The sequence below is a fragment of the Asterias amurensis genome, chromosome 3 (assembly GCF_032118995.1).
Source record: "Asterias amurensis chromosome 3, ASM3211899v1".
NCBI classification, from domain to species: domain Eukaryota; kingdom Metazoa; phylum Echinodermata; class Asteroidea; order Forcipulatida; family Asteriidae; genus Asterias; species Asterias amurensis.
Genome location: NC_092650.1, coordinates 12,849,866 through 12,876,566, shown reverse-complemented (window position 1 = coordinate 12,876,566; position 26,701 = coordinate 12,849,866). Strand labels below are relative to the sequence as shown.

At 37.4% G+C, this 26,701-nt stretch overlaps 1 protein-coding gene across 4 annotated transcripts; it reads right to left on the bottom strand.

Annotated features, from left to right (window-relative positions):
* Positions 1-974: 974 nt before the first annotated feature.
* On the bottom strand, positions 975-26,259 carry LOC139934642 (uncharacterized). 4 transcript variants are annotated; one of them, XM_071928952.1, is made up of 7 exons: positions 26,134-26,259; positions 21,372-21,554; positions 15,560-15,778; positions 10,564-10,808; positions 5,441-5,547; positions 4,150-4,342; positions 975-2,911 (listed from the first exon to the last, which is right to left on the bottom strand). In XM_071928952.1, exons 3-7 carry the CDS (start codon positions 15,775-15,777, stop codon positions 2,625-2,627), a joined length of 1,050 nt encoding a protein of 349 aa, XP_071785053.1. In that variant the 5' UTR covers position 15,778; positions 21,372-21,554; positions 26,134-26,259; the 3' UTR covers positions 975-2,624. The 4 variants fall into 4 exon arrangements, with proteins under 4 accessions (XP_071785053.1, XP_071785054.1, XP_071785055.1 ...); XM_071928953.1 differs by lacking the exon at positions 26,134-26,259 and adding an exon at positions 25,757-25,771; XM_071928954.1 differs by lacking the exon at positions 21,372-21,554 and having other exon boundaries at positions 26,134-26,254.
* Between the last annotated feature and the right edge of the window lie 442 nt (positions 26,260-26,701).

Below are 26,701 nucleotides of genomic sequence, written 5' to 3'. Positions count from 1 at the left end.
ACTCGAAACTGCACGGTTTTCCGTTTAAGTCGCGAACTATCACGGTCGGCCATTTATGGGAGTCAAAATTTTGACTCCCATAAATGGCTGACCGTGTTAGTCGACAGGGTAAAAAGAAAACCACGCAATTTCGAAGCATATTTGGGTAGATCATTGTATTCTACTTTTACAATATCTTTCTAACCATATACATTTTACAACAAACGGTTACAGAACGATTTTCAAAGACCAACTCGACCGATCCAAGGCAACGTGTTCCTTTAAATTGTTCTAATGTTTTCTCAAAAAGTAAAGCATTTCATGTACTAATATTACAAGAGAAGTATTTTACCATTACCTTCTGTAAACCCTGTAAGTTATTTGTAAAACTGTGAACTTTTATTGATTTTTTCTGTTCCGAAAGTGTATAATGGCTTTAAAGGAACGCGTTGCCTTGGATCGGTTAAGTTGTCTTTGAACAACATTTGTAACCGTTTGTTATAAAATGCACATGGGTAGAAAGATGTTGTAAAAGTAGAATATATATATGATCCACACAAACATGCCTCAAAATTGCACGGTTTTCCTTTTACCTTGTCGATTAACACGGTCGGCCATTTATGGGAGTCAAATGTTTGACTCCCATAAATGGCCGACCGTGTTAGTTCGCACAGTAATAGGCAAACCTCGCAATTTCGAAGCATATTCAACCATATGCATTAAAAACAAAAGTTACAAACACTTTTTATAGACCAGCTCGTCCGATCCAAGGCAACGTGTTCCTTTAACATTAGATGGACTTCTGCTATGCAATGTAAAGGTCGTGGTTTCGAATCCCACCCGAGTAATTTGCCTGTTGATTTTGTTAACAGAAATCGGGAAAGTAATGAGTAAACAGTGCTCTAAAGGGAATGTACGCGTTTGGTAATTACTCAAAACAAATATTAACTTAAAAACTGACTTGGTAATGAGCATTGGAGAGCTGCTGTTAGTATAAAACATTGTGGGAAACGACTCCATCTGAAGTAACGTAGTTTTTGAGAAAGAGGCAATTCCTCACTAAAATAATAAAAAACTTCTAGCTATGAAGTCTTTTATTCTTATCTGAAATAAAGCACACAAATTCGTCCAACAATGGTGTTTTTTCTTTCATCATTTCCTTGCAACTTCGATGACCAATTGAACCCAAATTTTCACAGGCTTGTTATGGTATGATGGGATACACCAAGTGAGAAGACTGGTCTTTGACATTTACCAAACGAGTTCGCTCCCTTTAAAACAGACATCGGTGTTAGGGTTAAAGTATTAGTAACATCATTAGATGATAGTCGAATACAATAAACAGCCATTACGTTTTTGTTTTGTTTTTACTATTAAAGCCATTGGACACTTTCGGAACAGAAGGTAATGGTGAAAGACTTCTCTTGAAATATTTTTTCATGAAATGCTTTACTTTTTGAGAAAACATTAAAATAATATCAATTCTCATCAATAAATAACGGATTTATTTTAAACACATGTCATGACACGGTGCAACGTGCAGCAGAAACAAGAGTGGGTTTTCTCGTTATTTTCTCCCGACTCCGACGACCGATTGAGCCTTAATTTTCACCGGTTTGTTATTTTATATAGAAGTTGTGATACACGAAGTGTGGGCCTTTGGACAATACTGTTTACCGAAAGTGTCCAATGGCTTTACAGACATAGTACATTAATGCCAATTATCCAAAGCTCACAGATAGCAAAGTTCAACAACCTTGCAGAGAAGTAATTTCTTCTGCTGACAGACAAACTGAAGTTAAGAAATAATAATTGACGACCCCACAAATCACAGCTGCTACTTTGATTGCCACACAATTGAAATGAGCTTCTTGAGAATGTGCATTAAATCCATCCCACTGGTTGTTATTAAAAAATGTCTGATTTATTTCCCAGCCTTTCAGTTGTGAATGTGTTTGTCTTGCGAGGAAGTAATTCTAAACCCTATACCACGACCAAATAAGTATACTATGGAAATCACGAAAATATTTCCAATGATTTTTTAGACGTTAAACAAAATTAATTTAAAGTAGTGTTTAAGTTAACTTTCCTTGGCAGTGGACACTTTTGGTAATTACTCAAAATAATTATTAGCATAACACCTTTCTTGGTGACGAGTAATGTGGAGAGGTTGATGAAGTAATTTTCCACGAATTTGATTTCGAGACCTCAAATTTAGAAGATGAGGTCTCGAAATCAACCATCTTAACGCACACAACTTCGTATGACAAGGTATTTTTTTTCTGTCATTGTCTCGCAACTTCGATGACCGATTGAGCTTAAATTTTCACAGGTTAGTTATTTTATGCATAATGTTGAGATACACTAACTATGAAGGCTAGGGTTTGACAATTACTAATAGTGTCCACTGCCTTTAACTAAAATTTGCAATCAGTACCAAAATATGATTAGCCTTTAAGACAATAACTTAAACAATTACCATTATCAGCGTGAACATTTAGAAAGCGCCTTTAATAGTTTCAACTCTTTGAGAGAAATTTGACAAAATTCGAAGCACTGTCTTTCCCAAACCACTGGTAAGGGACGCCATGACTGACCGGATATGATTAGTTAACGATACAAACAGGAATGCAAAGACGGAAAATCTACCACTTCTTAAAAGATCGGTAGGTCTTGTGACAAGACTTCGCTCTGCTTTCCAAGGTTCTCAGCCTGGCCATATTATTTCGCAAGAGGGGGCTGTTTACATCTGCAGCACAGTGTCGTGAGCGTTTCTTGAGACAATGGGCGTAGCTGGCGAGTATTGGACAGTACATCGTCTGCGAATCTTTGTTGAGATTTTGTTCAAACTTCTTGGCGCAATGGTTGATGAAATCGCCAGGACAGTGTTTGCCGAACAAGTCTTTGTCCGAAGCAGTCGTTATTTCAACGTCTGTAAACAAAAGATCGAATAGTTACTTATTATAAACATCGCAATACTGTGCACACTTGATACTTTTGCCCGGATAAACAAGTGGCACTCTTGTTGTATTCGGATTTGAGTCTGAAAATGACAATCCTTGTTCCTTGTCTGTTGCATGCTCTATAAAGTGAGACATTTGGTTGCAAAAACGTCATCTTAACATGTAATAATAATATTTGTATCCAAAAGTGAGAATTGTTCACTATCAAGGAATGACATTAAGTTTTTAGATTCTCATGGACCTCCGGCCCGTCCTCTCTCAGCAGTTGCTTCGGGATTAAATCGATCTGATTAAGTCTCCAGACTTATCCTTGGGTAATTATTCTTATGCAATGGTGTTGCCTGTGTTAGACAAGTGATTACGTGAGTGACAAAGATGAGAGTGTGTCTCAGAAGAGTGATGAACTGTATATAGTATGTTTCTCAAGCAGCAGTGATTTCCGAAGCTTAAAGACACTGGACACTATTGGTAATTGTCAAACACAATGTATCTCAACATATGCACAAAATAGCAATCCTGTGAACATTTGAGCTCAATCGGTCGACGAAGTTGCGAGATAATAATGAAAGAAAAAAAAACACCCTTGTCACACGAAGTTGTGTGTTTTCTGATGCTTGATTTCAAGACCTCAAATTCTAAACTTGAGGTCTCGAAATCAAATTCGTGGAAAACTACTTCTTTCTCGAAAACTACGTCACTGCAGAGGGAGCTGTTTCTCAGAATGTTTTTGACTATCAACCTCTCCCCATTAGTCGTATTCAAGAAAGGTTTTATGATAATAATTATTTTGAGTAATTACCAATAGTGTCCACTGCCTTTAACACAGAGTCCTGCCAGGGTTCATCATGTGAGCAAACTGTAGGGTCGATCAAGCGAGATCGACGTTATGGGATTTTTTTCGGAAGTTGTGGGCTTCAGTTTCCCTCGTTTGAGAATGAAAGTCAATCTTTGTCACTCTTTTTGAGTGAAATTGGAACGAACTTCACTCTAAATCGAGTTGAAGGACCAGACTGTCACTCAAGAGTTGTCTGCCATGAGGCTATGCAAGATCGGTATGGCAGACAGACCCGAGTGCTTTTTACTTTTTTTAAGACAGCATGGTGACAATGTTTAAGTCTGCAGCTTTGCGTTATGTGCCTATAATAAGTAAAGGTTATTGCAACAGAAAAACTCCATGACTGAAAAACTGAGTATGTTTAAAACCCACCGTTATCGACAGATCTGGCATACCGTGCTTTCTTTTCATTTCCATCAGGTCCAGTTATCTGAAGTAGATTGTGAAGATCCAAGAGGGGGCATGCGCCTGAATCCAGATATGCCTCGGCCCTGGAGGCGATTGCCTGTGCATAACTAGTGATGTCACAATCTGTATCAAACCCTGCCACACAGTCTACTAAGTACTACAAAAGAAACACAACAAAAAGGGACAACGTGAGAAACGGTTCAAACATACAGAAAAGTAAAGTCAACTTCAGTAGTAAAAGAGAAACGCGTATCAAACCCCAAACGATAGGCCTAATCTCGGTATTCACTTTACAATGGTATTACGTAACCCGAGGGCGGGAAAGGACCATGATGGTTGATTATAGTGCTCCCTAAAATCGTATTACAGGCAAAATCACAGCAAATTCGTAACTTTCCGATACAATTGTAAGAAAATGGAAGGGTCGGAGTTTCCAGTACTAGATTCGATTTGTGTTGCTGGAGAAATTACGTGGCCAGATTCCAGAAATTGCTACCGGATAGGAAAGCTTTTAAAATGTAGGATTTTTCGCATTTTTTAATATCTGTCTGTTTTGTCTGTTTAATTTTTTTTATTGTGCTATTTTAAGTGTTTGATGTTTTTATACATCCTGTCATTGGCGCTTGCGCTGTTGGATGTTGCTAAAACATATATATCGATCAAAAAACAACCATCTCAGCCATATTAAAGTGTTCCATTACAATAACATGCATTGTACAAAGTGTACATTGTAAGAGCCAATTCAGAGACGGGAAGATGTCCAGGCGAACCCAACTTAATTATCATGTCTCAGAAGAATTCATATTAATTTTAGCTCGTTGGACTAGGTAATGAAAATGCCGTCTCCACCTTGCCGTATCAACCCTGTATCCACCGGGGAAAATAGTGTTGCATTCATCAAAAGAAGTACGACTGGCATCATGGTGTCATGTAGCCTATTATACTTCTTGCCTACGGTTTCTTAAAATAAAAAAACGTTCACACACAAAACATGCGTGTGTGTCCCCCCCCCCCTCCCTCATTTCAAAGTTCTTGATCAACAGTACATGATGTCACACATGTGACGGTCAACAAACTGCTTTCAGTGTGTGTTAATATATTTCCCACAATACAGCCATTTAAAGCAGACATTCTTATTATAATTCCACACAATTGCGGCGACACGGTCGTTCAGTAGATTAGTGGTAACTATTTTAGTAATGTAAAGGGCGCCCTCTATCATAATTTAACCTTCATCTTTAATGTGCTTTTTTACCTGTACGGCATTACAGGCTGGTCTGCTTAGTGTGTTCGATATGAACTCCGTGCTCTTGAATTCCAGATACAATTTGTCACAGGTTTGTATAATTTGTTCCTCACACTCTGTAAAACAAAAACAATTTTAAAAGCACAAAAAACAAACGATAATAATATGACATCACAAACAAATCAAGCAAGCGACAGCTAACCCCGGCAATGAATTTTTGTTTTGTAATGACGAGGTAGATTTTGAGTTAATTTTTTTTTGTTCACTTATTGTATGAATTGCTGCGTTGAACAAAGGTGCACTTTCATAGACAAACCATGCTTTCTATTAGCATAATTGATTTTCTGAGATTGCTCACGTGTTCTTATTTACCGCCAGCCCAAGTGACTACCCACTTATTCCTCCAAGCTACGTTCTACATGGTCCAATCCAGATGGGTGTGGGTTTGTCAGGACGCCGCGGCAGTGCCAACTTTGCTATAATTAGTTCCATATAAATGTACTATTTTTCATATTCATGAAAATTCAACTATTAGGATATCCAAGTATAAAAACATACACAGATTAGAACCAGCAGATCAGTTTATAGGTTTGCTTGGAACTTGCTTTCTCGAGTGAATGTTTTATTTACTTTCTGTATTTGTTTGTGTCTGACTTTCTTTATTTGTTTGTGAACAACTTTTGTGCCCTTTCTTCATAGATTATCAGAAGAAATAGTAATAAACGGTAGCAATGCTTTGAGTATTGTTGACGAAAAAGGAGGGTAATATTCAGTGCGAGTAAATTGTTTAACGTAAAACTTGAAACTAAATATTTCCCAGGGAAAGTCACAAATTAAACATAAGAAAACATGTACAGATCTTAAAGAATCATGGATATACCTACATCATTTTCTGAACGAAATATTTTTGATCGTTTACATTAAAGAAGCAAACATTTAATGTTTCTGGATAAAGATTTATGACAACAATCTTAAAGTTAAGGCATATCTTGGTTACAAGTGAGAGTTGGTACATCTAAATATAAAATAAACCTCGACTTACGTCTTAAAGGGAACGTTGCCTTGGATCGGGTGTGTTGGTTTATGGAATGTTTGAAACCGTTTGTTATAAAATGCACATGGTTTGAACTATAATTATATTTCAAAAGTAAAAAAATGATATACACAAATATGGCTATTGCGTGGTGTCCCTTTTATTTTGCGAACTGACACAGTCGGCCATTTTGTGTTGACAAAAATATTATTTGACTTACGAAATGATGTGCCGCGTTAGTTCACGACGAATAAGGAAAACCATGCAATTTCGAGCCATATTTGTGTGGATCGCTGTATTCTACTTTCAAAACCACTTCCATGTGCATTTTAGAACAATCGGTTTTCAAACGATTTTCATAAACCAACTCGCCCGATCCAAGGCAACGTGAATACACTCTGTATAATTTATAAACAACGCTGTTAAAGGAACACGTTGCCTTGGATCGGTCGAGTTGGTCTTTAAAAAGCGTTTGTAACCGTCTTTTATAAAATGCATGGGTAGAAAGATGTTGTAAAAGTAGAATACCATGATCCACACAAACATGTGTTTGTTTTCCTTTTACCTCGTCGACTAACACGGTCGGCCATAAATGGCCGACCGTGTTAGTTCGCAAAGTAAAAGGAAAACCTCGCAATTTCGAGGTAAATATGTGTGGATCATTCTATTCTACTTTTAAAACATCTTTCCAATCATATGCATTTTATAACAAACGGTTACAGACGCTTTTTATAGACCAACTCGACCGATCCAAGGCAACGTGTTCCTTTAAGGAGACATTCCAACAGAACCGTAATAACTCTAACCCCTACCCATCAACTCTGTCAATATGTTTCGGCCACCACAACCAAAATTATGAGGGTATTAAAACACAGTCTTCCGATGATACAGTGAAAAAAAAACATGTATAGGCTTATAATAGATGTTAAATTTGCATCGGGGATAGGTCTATACTTACAACAGAAATTTGCAACAAAAAAAACCCCGTAGAATTTATACTCGATCGTCAATAATGAAGACCAATCCACATTTGAAGCGACGAATGGCAAACTGGTAATTGGGTGGGCTTCATCAAATGGTTTCTTTTCTTGTCTTTAACGTAATTAACTCCTTTATTTAGTATACTACTACTACTGGTATGAACTTTGTAATTAAAGACACTGGACACTATTGGTAATTGTCAAAGACTAGTCTTCTCAGTTGGTGTATCTCAACATATGCATGAAATAACAAACATGTGAAAATTTGGACTCAATCGGTAGTCGAAGTTGCGAGATATCATTGAAAGAAAAAACCCTTGTCGCACCATGGCCACACGAAGTCGTGTGCTTTCAGATGCTTGATTTCGAGACCTTCATTCTAAGTTAGAGGTCTCGGAATCAAGTTCGTGGAAAATTACTTCTTTGCAGCATGTGTTTTTGTTAAAACCTTTCTCGTATTAATCGATGTTTTTAGTTAATTCGAAATGATGTCTTCAAAAAAATGGGACTTGATTTTTTTGGAAGAAAAAAGGTGGTATGTGGAACAGCACCATGGTAGTCTGCACCCCACTGACGTTGCGGTTGGTTCCAGCATTCATGCACACACACACACCATCTCCACAATGATACCGACTATGATGACAGCTGAGGTGCCGGGGTGTTCGCCGCCAGACCGAAGTGACTATTAAACCATTCACTTGCATCAAATTACCATCGCTATTTGCTTCTTATTGAATCAATTGATGCAAAATGGACCCCTACGGAGCAATGGACGGCTTTGATTGGACCAATGTGGCCAGACAGAAATTCTTATTTGCAACATTATGTCATATATTACAGTCAACATACAGTTCGTGTCTGGCATTGAAAATGGGTAATTAGCTTTGCCCTACCTCCATAGTTTTGCATAATCAACATAATACTCGCCATTTAAAAGTATCCTTTAAAACAAGTTCTATGCTTCGAGTGTTACTCTGTGTGGTGTAACCAGTGGATAACTCTATGTTTAGTCGGTAAACTGTGCATCGAGCCCTTGGTCTCGAGATCATTTAATTATTACATAATCATCATCTATTTTGCACAGTGCTTCTGCATGATTCTTTTAGAGAAAAAAAAGATTTCCCGGCCAATTTCAACATTAAATCCATTCATGTTAACACCCATTTAATCTCCTTTCCAAATGAATGCTCCGTTGAATCAGCATTCGACGGTCAGAAAGAGTATAATTCAATTTCACCAGTTTAGCATTCATTGGTGAACCAAGATAATTCAATTTCATAAAGCATCAAGACTCATTCAATTTCGTAAAAGCCAGCACCAAGAGCTGGCCAACCGTTTTAAACTACTAGTACAAAGAAATGATCAAAGTGGTATTTCAAATAATGGATACCTTTGGTACTAGTCAAAGACCAGTCTTCTCACTTGGTGTATCTCAACATATGTATAAAATAACAAACTTGTGCAAATTTTGAACTCAATTGGTCGACGAAAGCGCGAGAGAATGGTGGAAGAATAAACAACACACTTGGTGCACAAGTTGTGTGGTTTCAGATGCTTGAATTCGAGACCTCAGCTGAGGTCTCGAATTCAATTCAAATCATATTTCAGTGAGAAAAGCTCTCCACTGCTCGCTACCAAGTAAGTTTTATGCTAACAACTATTTGTAGTAATACCAATAGAATAGTGCATTTAATGACTATATGAAATAGAATGATTGAGACGAATCTGATTGAGAAAAACAAAATCATATGTGCACGAACACGACAGTGAATCAATGAAAAGCGAAAAAGAGTTTGAGTGGATTATAAGCAAAAGCGTTAATTTGACTGCGTGTTAGTAAAATTGAATGGATTTCTGCTGAAATTTGCCAGAACTTGCTATAAAACACGCGAACCTTTCCCGGCCATTTATTTATTAAGAAACAGAAACATTGTAATGCTCTTACAGTTCTGATGTGATAGATTAAATAGATAAACAAAACATATGATCCAATTTACACTACAGGCCTAACTCTTGAGCTGGAATGCACTGATTTATGTGTTTAAGTTGACATAGAAAGACATTATGTTTGATTCAATAGGAGTGGTTTGATCTACATTCATGCGAATTTAAAAATGAGGGGAGAAAAGGGTGAAATGACCGAATTGTAAAGTAAGCTTCAGTTTTTTATGCCAGCATTTTATTGGCATTGATTAAAGGCAGTGGACACTATTGGTAATTACTCAAAAAAAATTCTTCATAAAACCTTACTTGATTACAAGTAATGGGGAGAGGTTGATACTACAAAACATCAACGGCTCCCTCTGAAGTAATGTAGTTTTCGAGAAAGAAGTTATTTTCAAAGAATTTGTTTTCAAGACCCCAGACTTAGAATTTGAGGTCTCAAAATCAAGCATCTGAAAGCACACAACATTGTGTGACAAGGGTGTTTTTTCCTTTCATTGTTATCTCGAAACTTCGATGACCGATTGAGCTCAAATTTTCACAGCTTTGTTATTTTATGCATAATGTTAAGATACACTAACTGTGAAGAGTAGTCTTTGACAATTACCAATAGTGTCAACTGTCTTTAAGTTGATGTATTATAATGAAAAGCACAAATTACAAAAAAAAAATACTTATAAGCATTTAAATATACAAAAGTTTCAATAAATCATTTTAATGAAGGCACTGTCACTTTCCAGAAATTACACACCTTACCCTGTAAAACGTTATCTACTAAAAAACTAAAAAACAAAAATCGATTTTACCTCAGTTTGCAGACTACAGAATGTAGACTCGGAATAGGGTTTAGTATTTTGCTCAAGCAGTTTCAATCCCACGACTTAACTTATAAACAAAATTCTTTGAATGACGATAAAAAAAATAACAAATACTGCAAAGTTGTTTTACTTTAAATGTCACCATCATGTCGAAAATACAATTGTATAATAAACACATTTAAAGTTTTCGAGAAAAAAACCCCAGGTATAATGAGACGAACCGATAACTTCTCAGGAGACCAATTCCTTTAGATGTGTTATAAAACAAACCCCTGCGAAGAAATACATTATCGGTGTACACCTGTGAATAGGTTTAACTTGGAATCTACATTACTGTATACTATTTTTTTGGCATACCGGCATGAACTTCCAACGGTGAGCTCTGCTGGAGAAATTCCTCCTCCGAGAACCGCCCATCACCGTCTCCATCATAAGCCATAAAGACCTGATCCACTACAGCCGAGATGTTACCATTATGAAGCACGTATTCATCCCGGGTCACGAAACCATCTCCGTCTCGGTCAGTCAACTGAAATAGCTCCCGTCTTGAGGAATAATCATCGTAGAATACCTCTTCATCGTCCTCGTTCTCATGCCGCTGGCTGTGGAATAGAAACACACAATAGAAGACTGAATAAATAAAATATATGCAAACATTCACATTTGCATCTTGGAACTATTTCGCACAGGTGACCTTGAACTACTTTTAGGAATGGTGCAATCCAATTCTGAGCGAGCAAGCCTCAAAACACATCAAGCACTCCTTTTTGACCTAGATTTATCAATATATTATTATCAATAAAAATATGCAAACATTCACACTTGCATCTTGGATCTATTTCGCACAGGTGACCTTGAACTACTTTTAGGAATGGCGCAATCCAATTCTATAAGCAAACAAGCCTCAAAACACATCAAGCACCCCTTTTTGACCTACATTTATCAATATATTATTATCAATAAAAAATATGCAAACATTCACACTTGCATCTTGGATCTATTTCGCACAGGTGACCTTGAACTACTTTTAAGAATGGTGCAATCCAATTCTGAGCGAGCAAGCCTCAAAACACATCAAGCACTCCTTTTTGACCTACATTTATCAACCACGAGGGAATGCGAAGGGGTGTAATGATCCTTCAACGTCTTGTAGTGGGGAAATAAGCAATGCACCCCTTCGTTCCGCCCAGTATTATCTTTTTCCCGACCCGGTAACCCTATCGTGTAAATCGTGATTATTTTGTCGGAAGAGGGTTGTCGGAATACAGACGTATCGGAATGTAGTGCAGTCACCACACCATGATTGGAAAGATCACAATTGTTTTTCATGTTGAGGAAATCCTAAGGCTTCGTGAACGAGGGAATATTGAATAATTATTGTAGATATTAGTGCACTCTATACATTTTTGTGTAAACTCATACATAAAGCATCGCGAGTAAAATGTCAACAGCAACTGTTTCAGAAAAAAAAGTTGTTTGATTTAAGTTATGGCTTTTTATGGGTGGATGGAAACTGGTCCAATATTGGCCCCATGGGTTGTTTACTCATAACCTGGAGCCTTTCGGGTACACCAGCCCTCTAAAAATGGCCCTGTTTTGCAATTAAGGTGTGGGGTAATTTTTCCAAGATGGAGTCATGGCCAACTTGAATACTCGTTTGATGATGTGTTTTTTAGAGATGAGCCTAGCTCGCGGCTTATCTCTCATACTTTGAAAAGGAAAAAAAATGAAATTTAGATAATCACTGTAGAAATAAGTGCTTTCAAGAGGCTGAGAGACTTTGAAATAGTTTTTGAGTAATTTTGAATGTTTAGCAAACCAGGAAGCCTCTAGTGGTAGTCCTCTAGCACTCCACGTCCACCAGCAAATGACAAAAGCTCTACGTTGTAAGTTTGTGATAAATTGGTTGCTATAGGTTGTACCATTGAGGGATGCTTTTCTAGCACATTAGATGGTTTCATGACAAAAAGTGTACTTATGAGTCATGTAATGAACACATTCTAAAGAACAAAAATATTCTGACTTCTATTAAAGGCAGTGGACACTATTAGTGATTGTCGAAATCCAGTCTTCTCACTTGGTGTATCTCAACATGTACATAAAATAACAAACCTGTGAAAATTTGAGCTCAATCGGTCGTCGGAGTTGTGAGATAACTATGAAAGAAAAAAAAAACACCCTTGTCCCACGAAGTTGTGTGCGTTTAGATGGTTGATTTCGAGACCTCAAGTTCTGAACTTGAGGTTTCGAAATCAAATTCGTGGAAAATTACTTCTTTCTTGAAAACTACATCACTTCAGAGGGAGCCGTTTCTCACAAAGTTTTATACTATCGACCTCTCCCTATTACTAGTTACCAATTAAGGTTTTATGCTAATAATTATTTTGAGTAATTACCAATAGTGTGTCCACTGCCTTTAATGTACCTCCTAAAATAAACCAATCCTATTTATTTTTGGCTATGTCGAATGATAGGCCTAGGCCTATTTGTTTTCTTATGAAGTCTAGCCAGACCATGTCTGGCTACAGATTATAAAAACACTCCCCGCATGTAATCCTTTTCATAAACAATACAAACATACTTGCATGGCTGTTATGATAATATTAGAGCTGGCCTAAGGTCATAACATCATAACGCACTGAGTTATGTTTATATAACTAACTTGCATAAATCATATTCTCATACTGCGATTAAAGTCGCGAAGGCGAACGGTATATCGGGCAATCATGAAATACGAGGCTAGGTCGTTAGAAAGAAGTTTTTGGAATAAAAATAAACCATGCAACGTCTTTGTGGACAAGCCGGTCTTTCATAAACTTACACCACACGGTACCGACCTTTGCTCTTTTTGGCGGCCAAAAATATGAGCAGTAAATTATGAGCTTGTTGTTTCACGAGTCGTGTGGGTCTATACTTCACAAGACGCACACGGTCCGGGACCGAGGGTTACTTAAAGACAGTGGATACTATTGGTAATTGTCAAAGACTAGTCTTCACAGTTGGTGTATCTCAACATATGCATAAAATAACAAACCTGTGAAAATTTGAGCTCAAGCGGTCGTCGAATTTGCGAGATAATAATGAAAGAAAAAACAAAACCTTGTCACACGAATTTGTGTGCTTTCTAATGCTTGATTTCGAGACCTCAAATTCTAAACTTGAGGTCTCGAAATCAAGTTCGTGGAAAATTACTTCTTTCTCGAAAACTACGTCACTTGAGAGGGAACCGTTTCTCGTTTCTCACAAGGTTTTATACCATCCATCTCTCCCCATTACTTGTAATCAATAAAGGTTTTATGATGATAAATATTTTGAGTAATTACCAATAGTGTCCACTGCCTTTAATGTCAAATGTGACAATTCACATCGCACCGCAATACAATGATCCGTATTTGTAACAGAAAATGTACTGACATTTATAATTAATTGATGTGAAATCATAAATCATACATGTTGCGATTCTTTTCCAAAGATTAAAGTTGGCAGTAATTCTTCGTTCATACATATCTGTTAAAGACAGTGGACACTATTGGTAATTGTCAAAGACTAGTCTTCACAGTTGGTGTATCTGAACATATGCATAAAATAACAAACCTGTGAAAATATGAGCTCAATCGGTCGTCGAAGTTGCGAGATAATACTGAAAGAAAAAACACCCTTGTCACACGAAGTTGTGTGCTTTTTGATGCTTGATTTCGAGACCTCAACTTCTAAACTTGAGGTCTCAAAATCAAATTCGTGGAAAATTACCTCTTTCTCGAAAACTACGTCACTTCAGAGGGAGCCATTTCTCACATAGTTTTTGACTATCAACCTCTCCCCATTAGTCGTAATCAAGAAAGGTTTTATGATGATAATTATTTTGAGTAATTATCAATAGTGTCCACTGCCTTTAATGTCAAATGTGACAATTCACATCGCACCGCAATACAATGATCCGTATTTGTAACAGAAAATGTACTGACATTTATAATTAATTGATGTGAAATCATAAATCATATATGTTGCGATTCTTTTCCAAAGATTAAAGTTGGCAGTAATTCTTCGTTTATACTGATCAGTTAAACGGGGGAGAAAGGCCAAATTTCAAAGTTCAAGTTGTGATAACAATAACCCAGTTTCACAATCAAGCCGATGGAAACCCCCGTCTATTTGGGGATATTTATAAGGCAATGTGTGAATAATTGCATAGATTTTGACATAATACCACAACACTCATTCAATCTTTGAGTTTTCAAGGATTTTAAAGGGAGGGTACACGTTTGGTATTTGTCAAAGACCAGTCTTCTCACTTGGTGTATCCCATCATAAGCATAAAATAACAAACCTGTGAAAATTTGGGCTCAAATGGTCATCGAAGTTGCGAGAAAATGACGAAAGAAAAAAAACCTTGTTGGACGAATCTGTGTGCTTTCAGATAAGAATAAAAGACTTCTAGCGTCAAGTATTTTATTCGTGAAAAATTACCTCTTTCTCAAAAACTACGTTACTTCAGAGAGAGTCGTTTCCCACAATGTTTTATACTATCAACAGCTCTCCAATGCTGTTACCAAGTCAGTTTTTAAGTTAATATTTGTTTTGAGTAATTACCAAACGTGTACCTTCCCTTTAAAACACACCTAAGTGTCAGACATTTCCGTAAAAATCTGAAATTTAAAAGATACTACATTGTTTTTCTGACGAATTCTTATTCTGCACAGGTTTTGCTTTTAGTGCCTTACAATTCAAATGACCTAAACAGCAGAACAACACCTACACTATTGAAAATGGCGGTATTTCATAGGGGCAAAAACAACACCATTGCCACTGAGGTCACCCCATAAGTTAAACGTAATTTTATGAGAAAGCAGTAATTTCTTACTCAAATATTAAAAAGCTTCAGGCTTGACAGATTTTAATATGTTTTAGGCATCTAGGAAAAAAGAAGAAGAAAAAAAAATTGTGCAACAAGTGTGTTTTTTCTTTCATTATTCTGTTGCAACTTCGATTTTCACGTTTGTTGTTTTATGGTATACCGTATATTAGGATAACATCAAGTGAGAAGACTGGGGCCTATTTCATAGAGCTGCTTAAGCAAAAAAAATGCTTAAGCACGAAAATAGCTTGCTTATTTACACATGTTACTGGCCAAAATTTCATGCCATATACATTGCTTATGACTAGTATTTAGCTGCTGTTTACTTAGCATAACAATTGAGTGGAGTCTTGGCCGGTAATCTGATTTTACTAAGCAATTAATTTTTTGCTTAAGCAAAATTTTGTGATAAGCAGCTCTATGAAATTGGGCCCATGTCTATAACAACTACCAAACGTGTCTTGATGACATATCAAACCACATTGACCATCGACATACCTTGTTTGAATATCGGTGTCTTGCTCTTCGGAAAACACATCTTTCTCGTGACTATCGTCTGCGACAGTGTTTCCATGGTGACGGTGATTATGATGATGGTGGTGACTACGGAGAGTTACTTTATCAGTTTGAAGATGCTTATTGGCCAATGCCCCCGTCGATAATGACGTCACAACCAGAACGACCACCAGCAGATTCACAACGCCTCCAGACAGCATCCTGAACAAAGAGAAATGGAAGAAACTATAATCATATAATTGGTGAAGTAACCTTTATTACAATATACTGTTCTGGTTAATAAAGAATGAAGTAAAGGGAATGTTCACGTATGGTAATATTGTCAAAGACCAGTGTCCCCACTCAGTGTATCCCATCATAAGCATAAAATAACAAGCCTGTGGAAATTTGAGCTCAATTGGTCATCGGCGTTGCGAGAATATGATGAAAGAAAAAACACCCATGTTGGACGAATTTGTGTGCTTTCAGATAGGAATAAAAACTTCTAGCTAGAAGTCATTTTAGTGAGAAATAACCTTTTTTTGAAAAACTACGTTATATTCAGAGGGAGTCGTTTCCCACAATGTTTTATACTTCCAACAGCTCCCCAACCAAGTCAGTTTTTAAGTTATTATGTGTTTTGAGTAATTACCAAACGTGTATACCTTCCCTTTAATGTGTATCAATGCAGACACAACTTTTATTTCCTTCGACACATTTCTTAGAGAAACAACATTCTTGTTCAAAAGTTTTGCAAACCGTTGGCATAAATTAAAAGGACGAACATTGGCCATGTATACGTCACAAAATTTCTAGTCCCAAAACCTTGGGCAGAAAAAGAGGGCCCTACTGAACTACTGATTGTTGTATTAATAGAAATAGGTCCCTTGGCATCAACTTCACCGCAAGCACGTAAAGCTCGACAAGATAGCATTATGGTGGGACATTGAGTAAGAGACGACCCACTGTGGACAAGATTGATCTAATAATGCACTCAGTTCACACCATTGGTTTCTTGGGATATCACGGTGTTCCCAGCATGATGTCAATCCATCAGCACTGAGCTCACTACTCAAGTCATATTGCTCAACAAATTAAGTCCATTTTGCCTCAAACCACGGGAAAAAAATACCTAAGCACTTTATTGCGATGCACATGAAGTGTAGTATACCAGCCATGGTGAATGAGTTCACGAATTTTATGACAAGGTACGATCATCTTTATTTTTAAAAAAGTTAATTGAATAGTATTAATTTAGAAGAAGCTTAAAGTAGGACAATAATAAGGTTAAGGTGAAGCAGAGGCTTTTGTGTCTTATACTATTGGCAGACAAACAACAAAAAATACTACACAGAAGACAGAACACGTATACACACGACAGACTAGACTAACAGAATACACGACAGAGACTAGTAATAGTATAAGATGGCGATTATGCCAACGTCAACCCTACGAATGGGCATCAAAAAGTTTTTTTGTTTAAAAGGAACACGTTGCCTTGGATCGGACGAGTTGGTCTATAAAAAGCGTTTGTAACCCTTTTTTATAAAATGCATATATGGTTGGAAAGATGTTTTAAAAGTAGGAGTACAATGATCCACACAAGTTTGCCTCGAAATTGCGTGGTTTTCCTTTTACTGTGCGAACTAACACGGTCGGCCATTTATGGGAGTCAAATGTGACTCCCATAAATGGCCGACCGTGTTGGTCGACGACGTAAAAGGAAAACCGTGCAACTTCGAGGCATGTTTGTGTGGATCATTGTATTCTACTTTTACAACATCTTTCTACCCATATGCATTTTATAAAAAACGAATACAAACGTTTTTCAAAGACCAACTCGACCGATCCAAAGCAACGTGTTCCTTTAAAGTTAATTAATAGTATGTCGTGGAGAAACTTGTGAAGCATGTAAAAAAAATCATAACTGGTTGTATGTACTTGTCCGTTGACTCCAATTCTTCAAACAGCATAGCTCAAGGCTAGCCTATAAACAAGTAAAACTGTAGACAATATAATTACCTATAATTTAAATTGTTTAAAAGCCATTGGACACTTTCGGTAAACAGTATTGTCTAAAGGCCCACACTTCGTGTATCACAACTTTTATATAAAATAACAAACCTGTGAACATTTAGGATCAATCGGTCATCGGAGTCGGGAGAAAATAACGGAAAAACCCACCTTGTTTCATCACGTTTCGCCGTGTCATGACATGTGTTTAAAATCAATCCGCGTTAATCTCGCTATCGAGAAGTGATAATTGTTTTAAGGTTTTCTCAAAAAGTAAAGCATTTCATCGAATAATATTTCAAGAGAAGTCTTTCACCATTACGGTCTGTAAACCCTGTAAGTAATTTGTAAATCTGTGAGCTTTTTTCCCATTTCATTTCAGATACATTTATTTCATTTCAGATACATTTATTTCATTTCAGATACAGTTATTTCATTTCAGATACAGTTATTTCATGTCAACATCAATCAATACATTGTAATAACATTGTTCAGAAAACATATAATAACTTGTACTAAAGAAAACTTAATCCAGTTAATTAACAATAAATAGAAAATAGCTTGACGTTAACATGTAGGAAAAGGAAGAAGCAAAAGCTTGTTTTCCTCTTCCCTAAAGACAAGGACAATTTACACAAAAACGAACACTAACAAACAAAAGGGACATGGACATTATGCATGAGTGAGACTGGGCAATAGATAAAATATTTACTAAAAATGGTTGTGTATTAAAATAAAAGAGATATATAATTTCTGTTCTGAAGGTGTCCAATGGCTTTAATCCCAAAGTCTGTCCTCTTTTATATACACCTTGTTTTCCGTCCTGAGAGCTATGGCGCGCTCTTCACGAATGGGCGTTGCCTTTCTCAATAAAAAGTTTATGAAAACCAAACCAGCCAGACGTTTTCGAGCAACCTTGTAGGTCTTCCTCAACAGGTCTATCAAGTGAAATTACTGATCTAAGACCAAGACTGTATGATGCGTGAACCCAAAAGCGACATGGTGTAAAATCATACAACTTTGCTTTAAAGGAACACGTTGCCTTGGATCGGTCGAGTTACAAATTTTGTAACCGTTTGTTATAAAATGCATATGGTGAGAAAGATGTTGAAAAAGTAGAATACAATGATCCACACAAACATGCCTCAAAATTGCACGGTTGTCCTCTTACATCGTCGACAAATACGGTCGGCCATTTATGGGAGTCAAATTGTTGACTCCCATAAACGTTTGACCGTATTAGTTTGCAAAGTAAAAGGAAAACCACGCAATTTCGAGGCAAATTTGTGTGGATCATTGTATTCTACTTTTTAAACATCTGTCTAAAAAAATATGCATTCTATAAAAAACGGTTACAAATTCTTTTGTATAGACCAACTCGTCCGATCCAAGGCAACGTGTTCCTTTAATATTCTGTTCATTCTTCGTCTTTATAACGGAGGCATCCAGGTCATTTTTTAAAGAGAAAATCTTCGCTGAAAAATAGAGGTCTGTGATACGCTTGTTCTATCTGAAAACATATTTTTAGTTTTTATGTTTTGGCTTGGTTGATTACGAGAAGATTTGTGGTTGAAGTAACAATACACCCTTGATTAGGAATCCTGGATCGGTAAATCAAATGAATTCGACTGTTATCGAGAAGCGTGTTCTTTTCTTATAATATATTTTTTTGAGACATATATCTATTTGATAAACTGCCTGTCAGGAATCAGTCAAAAGCCCTAAATATTTAATTGTTCTTTCGATTTCATCAATCGAAATAAACACATGAGCACAAATTTCCTGATCAGAAATATGATAGGCTTCTTCTCAGAAACATGACTAAAAGATTGAATAAATAATGGGTTGATGTAAAATACAGGGTTCAACGAGAAAATGCACCGTTTCAAAAATAAAAACCGATGATCAATCACCCATCTCATGATGAAATATTCATTATAGTTATCGATGTGATTCATGAGTTCTCTTCGCGGTTATCTAGAGTCGGTGTATGTGTGAATGGTATAGCTTCAAGATTGAAGTATGGCGTTCGCTATTTTCAAGGTGGACACTATTGGTAATTACTCAAAATAAATATTGGCATAAGACCTTTCTTGGTGACGAGTAGTGGGGAGAGGTTAATGGTATAAAACACTGTGAGAAACGGCTCCCTCTGAAGTGACATAGTTTTCTAGAAAGAAGTAATTTTCCACGAATTTGATTTCGAGACCTCAAGTTTAGAATATGAGGTCTCGAAATCAAGCATCTGAAAGCACACAAGTTCGTGTGACAAGGGTGTTTTTTCTTTCATAGTTATCACGCAACTCCAACGACCAATCGAGCTCAAATTTTCACAGGTTTGTTATTTTTTGCATATGTTGAGATACAGCAAGTGAGAAGACAATTACCAATAGTGTCCATTGTCTGTTAAGGTATCATTGCTTTGGTCACTATAGATTGGTCGATTTACTTTGAATTTTGTACGACTCCTTCTTAATAGGTCTACTTGCAACTATATGCCTGTCTGAAGAAATCTTGCAACAGCACAGACTATTAAGAAAGGATTTAGTTTGACTGAAAGGGGTGTTTGTGGGCAAGCCGACTTATTGCTTACGGTTAAACGGTTTTGTATTGCAGTATCCATGCTGGGCAACCAACGCTGCAAGACTCCAACAAGTAAGATTATGTATGATGGCATCATCACAACAAGTAGAGGTCTCTTCTGTGTTGTATAGGGACTTTGTTATACTACTAAGCAAGTCCTTGCTTTACGGTTGGACCATACAGAAATTGTGGCTCTACTCTCCTCTCGAAGGTTTAGGCCTATATAAACGCACACAAAGACACACCACTGGCTTAAAACCACACTGCTCATTAAGAAAGTGGCTAGCGTTACTATAAAGGGGGTACTTGAAGACGTTTACCCCGTGAGGCAAAGAGTTGAATGGGACCCTGACATAGGCAATCTCTTCTAATTGGTAAACAAGATAATCTATCCTGGGACCCTAATGATCATTAGGAGATAGGTGGTAATCTGACAACTTCGGGATGGTGGAAAGTAGATAGGTATATCAATATACTAGGAACTACATGTCTATTAAGAGAGGAAGCTTGCTATAACCATAGATAAAACCATAGCCAAGGAATTCAAACGTTCAAACAAAACTGAGGTTGCACTGATGTGGATCCGTGGTCTAGCCCTGCTGAAGATTCCTACCTCCATGGTCTAGCCATGGTCTAGCCATGTACAGGAGGCTGGGCTTGTGCTCGATTCTTGTATAAATACAACTCAATATCCTTTCGTAAATCGGAGCAATCTATATCCATGTTTTATCTGTGCACAATGATCTTCTTATACTTCAGGACACATCATCTTCATAGTCTAGAACACTGTTCAAATTCTCCGACGATCCGTAGTCCGTATGTGCGAGATTCAAACTAGGTCTTCTCAGGATCGTAATTTATTCTTGGCAAAAGGTTAGCCAGCGAACCCATCCGTAACAACACGCAGTAACAGAATACATTATTAAAGCAACAGCTACATCAAATATTCAGCACCTGGAGCAACCCATCAAGATAAGTAAAGAGCTACAGCACTACTCACCAAAATGTACCGCTGTACGTCTTTGCTCTATCATGCTCCATCCTTACCGTTTTTCCCACATGGGTTTTATTACAAACATCATGCAACTCAACTTGCCCATGGAGCAAGGGCTGGTCTATGCTCAAAATTGTCATTCCACTTTCACTTTAAACAATTGAAAATCCAGACAGAAGGTTTAAAATAATACTTTTGCGACCATAATCTCCCAACCAGACTTACCTGCACTGTAGTGGATCAGAGAATGCGGGTATCTGAACAGGCTCTGCGGCGCCGAATGGTGTTAATTCCACGTTTAGTTGAGATTGTCTTGGTGGTCTGTGATATGGACTTACGCTGCCACAGCATGGAGCCAACAAACTACGACGAACACTAGTCACTTATTTGTACAATCACTCTCAGGGACTGTTTAAACAAGAGAATGTCATAGGTTGGTTGGTTGGTTTAAATTACGGGCAGGATTGAGCTTTGTTTGGCTTGTTTGCAAGGCGATGCACTATAGAGAGTGGTTCACATGTAATTCATCCACGTCTACTAGAAGCTTGAATCGTGAAGTGCGGCTGATTTATAAGCCTATTTTGGCTGTACGTGTCTTGTAGAGTGGAGACCAACGTGTCTCGGTGACCCCAAGGTCTGCGGTGTTTATCCCTTATCCATACAAACAAAAGCTGACGGAGTCAGCAGCATCATCGTCTTGTTGGAACATAAAGGAGGTACATTGTCAGGATGTTGTCTGCAATGTACATTGTGGATTGGCACATGAGAAGCTTAATTGACTCAGTAATGTCCATGTTAAAAAAAAAATCGATTTTTTTCCCCTCTCGAATGGTGGATGGATGGGTCAAAACAAAAATTTAAATAGAAAATCAAACTTTCGATGTGGGAGGCAAACTCTAACTGGGGTAAAACCCAACACCAACAGGAGGCCAGCTGGCCAGGATGGTAAATTTCATTCTTGATTAACTTACAAAGTGAAAGTTTGTGTCAAAGATCGGTCTTCTCACCATGTACATAAAATAACAAACCTGGGAAAATTTGAACTCAAATTGGTCGTCGAAGTTGCGAGAGATTAATGGAACAAAAAACACCTTTGTCGCAAAAGTGTACCTTTAAATGCCTTTAATTCGAGACTTCATCAACTAGCTGCTGAGGTCGCGAATTCAACTTAAATAGTTTAGTTAGAAGTTTTTTTCCCAAAGAGACGCATAATCATTATAACGACTGTCATTATTGCACAATTATTATTCCACTTCATTTTTTCCATCGGTCATAATGGGGCGGGAAACTCTTTTCGATGTTAAGGAGACAGAACTGACTGCAGTTTTGCAAAGAATTGCCAGCAGTATAGGCCTATATGAAAGGGAAAGGGTATCGGGTTGTAGTTTTTTCGCCCCCCCCCCCCCCCCGTTTTTATATAGTTTCATTATCAGACTGTGAATTTAATTTTAAGTGAACTAACAACTAAAAACTGTTTGGATTGTGTGTGTTATGTGGTCCTTTATCTGTTCCCTATGGTTATTCCACAGAGAAATGACCACTGGTCAATCCAAGCAAGTTAACTGAACTCCCCATATAAGGACATGAGCCCAATTTCATAGAGCTGCTATAGCAGAAAATACAGTTACTGCTTAGCAATGAGCAGTTAGTTAACCAGTCACAATATGTACATGTGATATGGTATTTTGGCTGGTAACCTTATTTCGGTTAGCATAATTTTGTTTTGCTTAAGAATTGTGTGGGGTTAACGGTTCCATGATTATATGGGCCCTGCTCACACCGAAATAACGTCTCGAAACTGCTGACAATAGCGCCACCTGTCGTCAGATTTATTTAATAATTCATGATTATCCACTGATACAACCATTGGAGTCGACTATGTCTTACCATGGTCTTACACTATTCGTTGTTCCTTATGCAAAATTGTGCAGTCCTGAGTGAATAGCTTATATTTTTGCCCGCTTACTTTTAAACATCATTAGGGTTTATGGCCTGCTGCCAGTTGGAGTATTACTCATACGTTGATTTCAATGAAGTCCCCATGGCTTCATTCTCAAGATTACTTATCTAAAAACCTAGACTTGTTGACAAGTTGTTTATGGTCCCACGCGGTGAGATAGTCGAGTTGATTATCTAAGTTGTTTTAGTTTGTTTATGTCGAGTTGCAGCGGCCCCGCGGGATCTGCTGGTTGCGCGACTAATGCGCGAGAATACCGCGGCAACCGCGAGGAGATTCGGAATCACACGGAGAGAGTCAGAACGCTAAAGGGCGACAGACTTGACGACTTGTCCACAAGTCTAACGACAGTACGACCAGAGAGCTCGCGCACCGTGTAATATTGTTGTCAGTGTACTCTCGTTATATACTGAAATCTACGAAGACAATTGCAATACGTGTCAATCATTCACATCTTCGGTCACTTGCACTGGTGGCTTACAGTAATCCGTCTCTATGGTATGACGTCATGTTGAACTTGTCACAAACACTTGGTAACCACGGCTTAAGCTTGATGACTGTTAGTATTTAAAGGGAGGGCATACCTAATTAGTGACCATAAAAACTTACTCGGTAGGAAGCACTCCTACGGCTAATCTATAACATTTTAAAAAGCAATTCCTTTAAGGGAATGAGGTTTTAGAGAGAAGGATTCAGAAACATTTCAAATTGAGAAACGTTTTTGCTTAAAACGTTTCTCAGATTTTGTTATCCTAGCCTAACATGTTAAACTTCCTGTACGGTTAACCGCTCCAGATTTTCAGCGGTATCCCAAAAGTGATTTTCACAGGTTTCTATTTGCACATTTTTATGGCTCCATGCATTTTATTATAACAATCAAATTGTGCCTTAAAGGCAATGGACACTATTGGTAATTACTCAAACTTATTATGAGCATAACCACTTATTTAATTATGAGTAACGGGGGAGGTTGATGGTATAAAACATTGTGAGAAACGGTTCCCTCTGAAGTGGAGTAGTTTTCGAGAAAGAAGTAATTTTCCACGAATTTGATTTCGAGACCTCAGATTTAGAATTTGAGGTCTCGAAATCAAGCATCTGAAAGCACACAACTTCGTGTGACAAGGGTGTTTTTTCTTTCATTAATATCTCGCAACTTCGATAACCGATTGAGCTCAAATTTTCACAGGTTGGTTGTTTTGTGCATAAAATGTTGAGATACAGCAAGTGAGAAGACAGGTCTTTGACAATCACCATTAGTGTCTACTGCCTTTAAAGGCCAGCAGGTGACAGGATATGAACTATGTACAGCGGTATGTTTCACACAATGCATGACATTATGGCGTGTTTTTCCCCTTAAAGACACTGTACACGTTTGGTAATTGTCAAAGACCAGTGTTCTCACTTGGTGTATCCCATCATAACCATAAAATAACAAGCCTGTGAAAATTTGGGCTCATCCAACTGGTCTTTGAAGTTGCGAGAAAAGTATGAAACAAAAAAAAACTGTTGGACGAATTGGTGTGCAGATGGGAATAAAAGACTTCTAGCTAGAAGTATTTTATTATTTTAGTGAGAAATTACCTCGTTATCAAAAATTACTTTACTTCAGAGGGAGTCGTTTCCCACAATGTTTTATACTATCAACAGCTCTCCAATGCTTGTTACCAAGTCAGTTTTTAAGTTAATATCTGTTTTGAGTATAATTACCAAACGTGTACCTTCCCTTTAACTTGTCTTCCTTCTTTCACTGGACTTCCTTCAAAATACAAAAGACCGGTTATTGCACATCATTGGGTGATTCGCTTAACACAACAAACACCATGAATGATGTGGTTTCTATTTGCTGACACTTGTGGTATGATTCGGCCTGCCATTATTTCAAAAAATTAATTTTAAAGATCGAACTAAAATTAATATTTTCCTGCATGACACCACAAAACAATATCACGCGCTTTTACACAGTATCGGACTGTTTCACTGTCCGTTTTATAACTAAGCACGTTAAAGGCAGTGGACACTATTGGTAATTACTCAAAATAATTATTAGCATAAAAACCTTTCTTGGTGACCACAAAACAATATCACGCGCTTTTACACAGTATCGGACTGTTTTCATTGTCCGTTTTATAACTAAGCACGTTAAAGGCAGTGGACACTATTGGTAATTACTCAAAATAATTATTTGCATAAAAACCTTTCTTGGTGACGAGTAATGGGGAGAGGTTAATGGTATAAAAAACATTGTGAGAAACGGCTCCCTCTGAAAGGCCATAGTTTTCGAGAAAGAAGTAATTTTCCACGAATTTGATTTCGAGACCTCAGATTTAGAACTTGAGGTCTCGAAATCAACCATCTAAACGCACACACCTTCGTGTGACAAGGGTGTTTTTTTTCCTTTCATTATTATCTCGCAACTTCGATGACCGATTGAGCTCAAATTTTCACAGGTTAGTTATTTTATGCATATGTTCAGATACACCAACTGTGAAGACTAGTCTTTGACAATTACCAATAGTGTCCACTGCCTTTAATTGGAGTGCGACCAACCACATCAAGACCCATGCAATATCCGTAAAATTGTTTTGCCGAAACTTAAAGGTACTAGACACTATTGTTAATTCCTAAAATAATTGTTAGCATAAAAACTTACTTGGTTTCAAGCAATGGAGAGCTGTTGATAGTAAACAATATTTTGTGAGAAACGGCCCCATCTTAAGTAACGTAGTTTTTTGAGAAAGCAGTAATTTTTACTGAAAGCACACACTCTTGTGACGTGCAACAAGGGTGTTTTTTTCTTCCAGTATTCTCTCGCAACTTCGACGACCAATTTATATCAAATTTTCACAGGTTTGTTATTTTATGCATACATGTTGAGGTAAGTGAAAAGACTTGTCTTTGACAATTTCCGAAGGTGTCAAGTGCCTTCACAACTACATCATAAATGGAGATATTATTATCTTATAAATCAATAACGAGATAATTTTTATCAATTTATAAATAATTATGAATGATGCATAATTTACCCACCTTCTGTTGTCGGTGTAGTCCCAACACACAAGCTCGGAACAATGCCTTCTTAGTGTAAGCAGTATACATGTACTGGCTTTATGTGTTGTGCCTCAAGTTATGATGTGATCTTTGAACGACGATAAGCCCAACTGACCTACGTCATTCTGAGTGAATAGTAGCTGATTAAAAATAATCATGACTGGATCAGTTTGTATTTATACGGAGTCCTACATGAGACATCAAGGACGATTGCAACCATACCCTGTGCATCGCTTTGTTGGAGAATTACTGGAGCAGACACCATGACAAGGAATAATGAAAGATTGGATCGTTGCTAAATTTCAGTAATATTCTTTTTGACCCAGCTTGATCTCCTATATTAAGAATCGATTTGACAGAGATTTGTTTTAAACGATTTATATGTTTAATAATAGACAAAGTTGCTTGGGGTGACTCAGCCTACCCCTTTTGTGACGTCAATCGAGGCAGACTTTGCCTCCATCGAACATCGAACTCACGTACGTGCAAGTATCAAGTCCTAAGCGTGAGTTTGTGTGTTTCGAAAAGGTTTTTTTCTCTTGCATTT

What these genes read in the sequence shown, in the direction of transcription:
- LOC139934642 (XM_071928952.1), bottom strand. Translation starts at nt 15,777, where the DNA reads ATGCTGTCTGGAGGCGTTGTGAATCTGCTGGTGGTCGTTCTGGTTGTG. An exon ending in CAGCCTGTAATGCCGTACAG is followed by an intron (nt 4,343 to 5,440) that starts GTAAAAAAGCAC and finishes TTTCTTTTGTAG; the next exon opens with TACTTAGTAGACTGTGTGGC. An exon ending in TGCCAGATCTGTCGATAACG is followed by an intron (nt 2,912 to 4,149) that starts GTGGGTTTTAAA and finishes TTTTGTTTACAG; the next exon opens with ACGTTGAAATAACGACTGCT.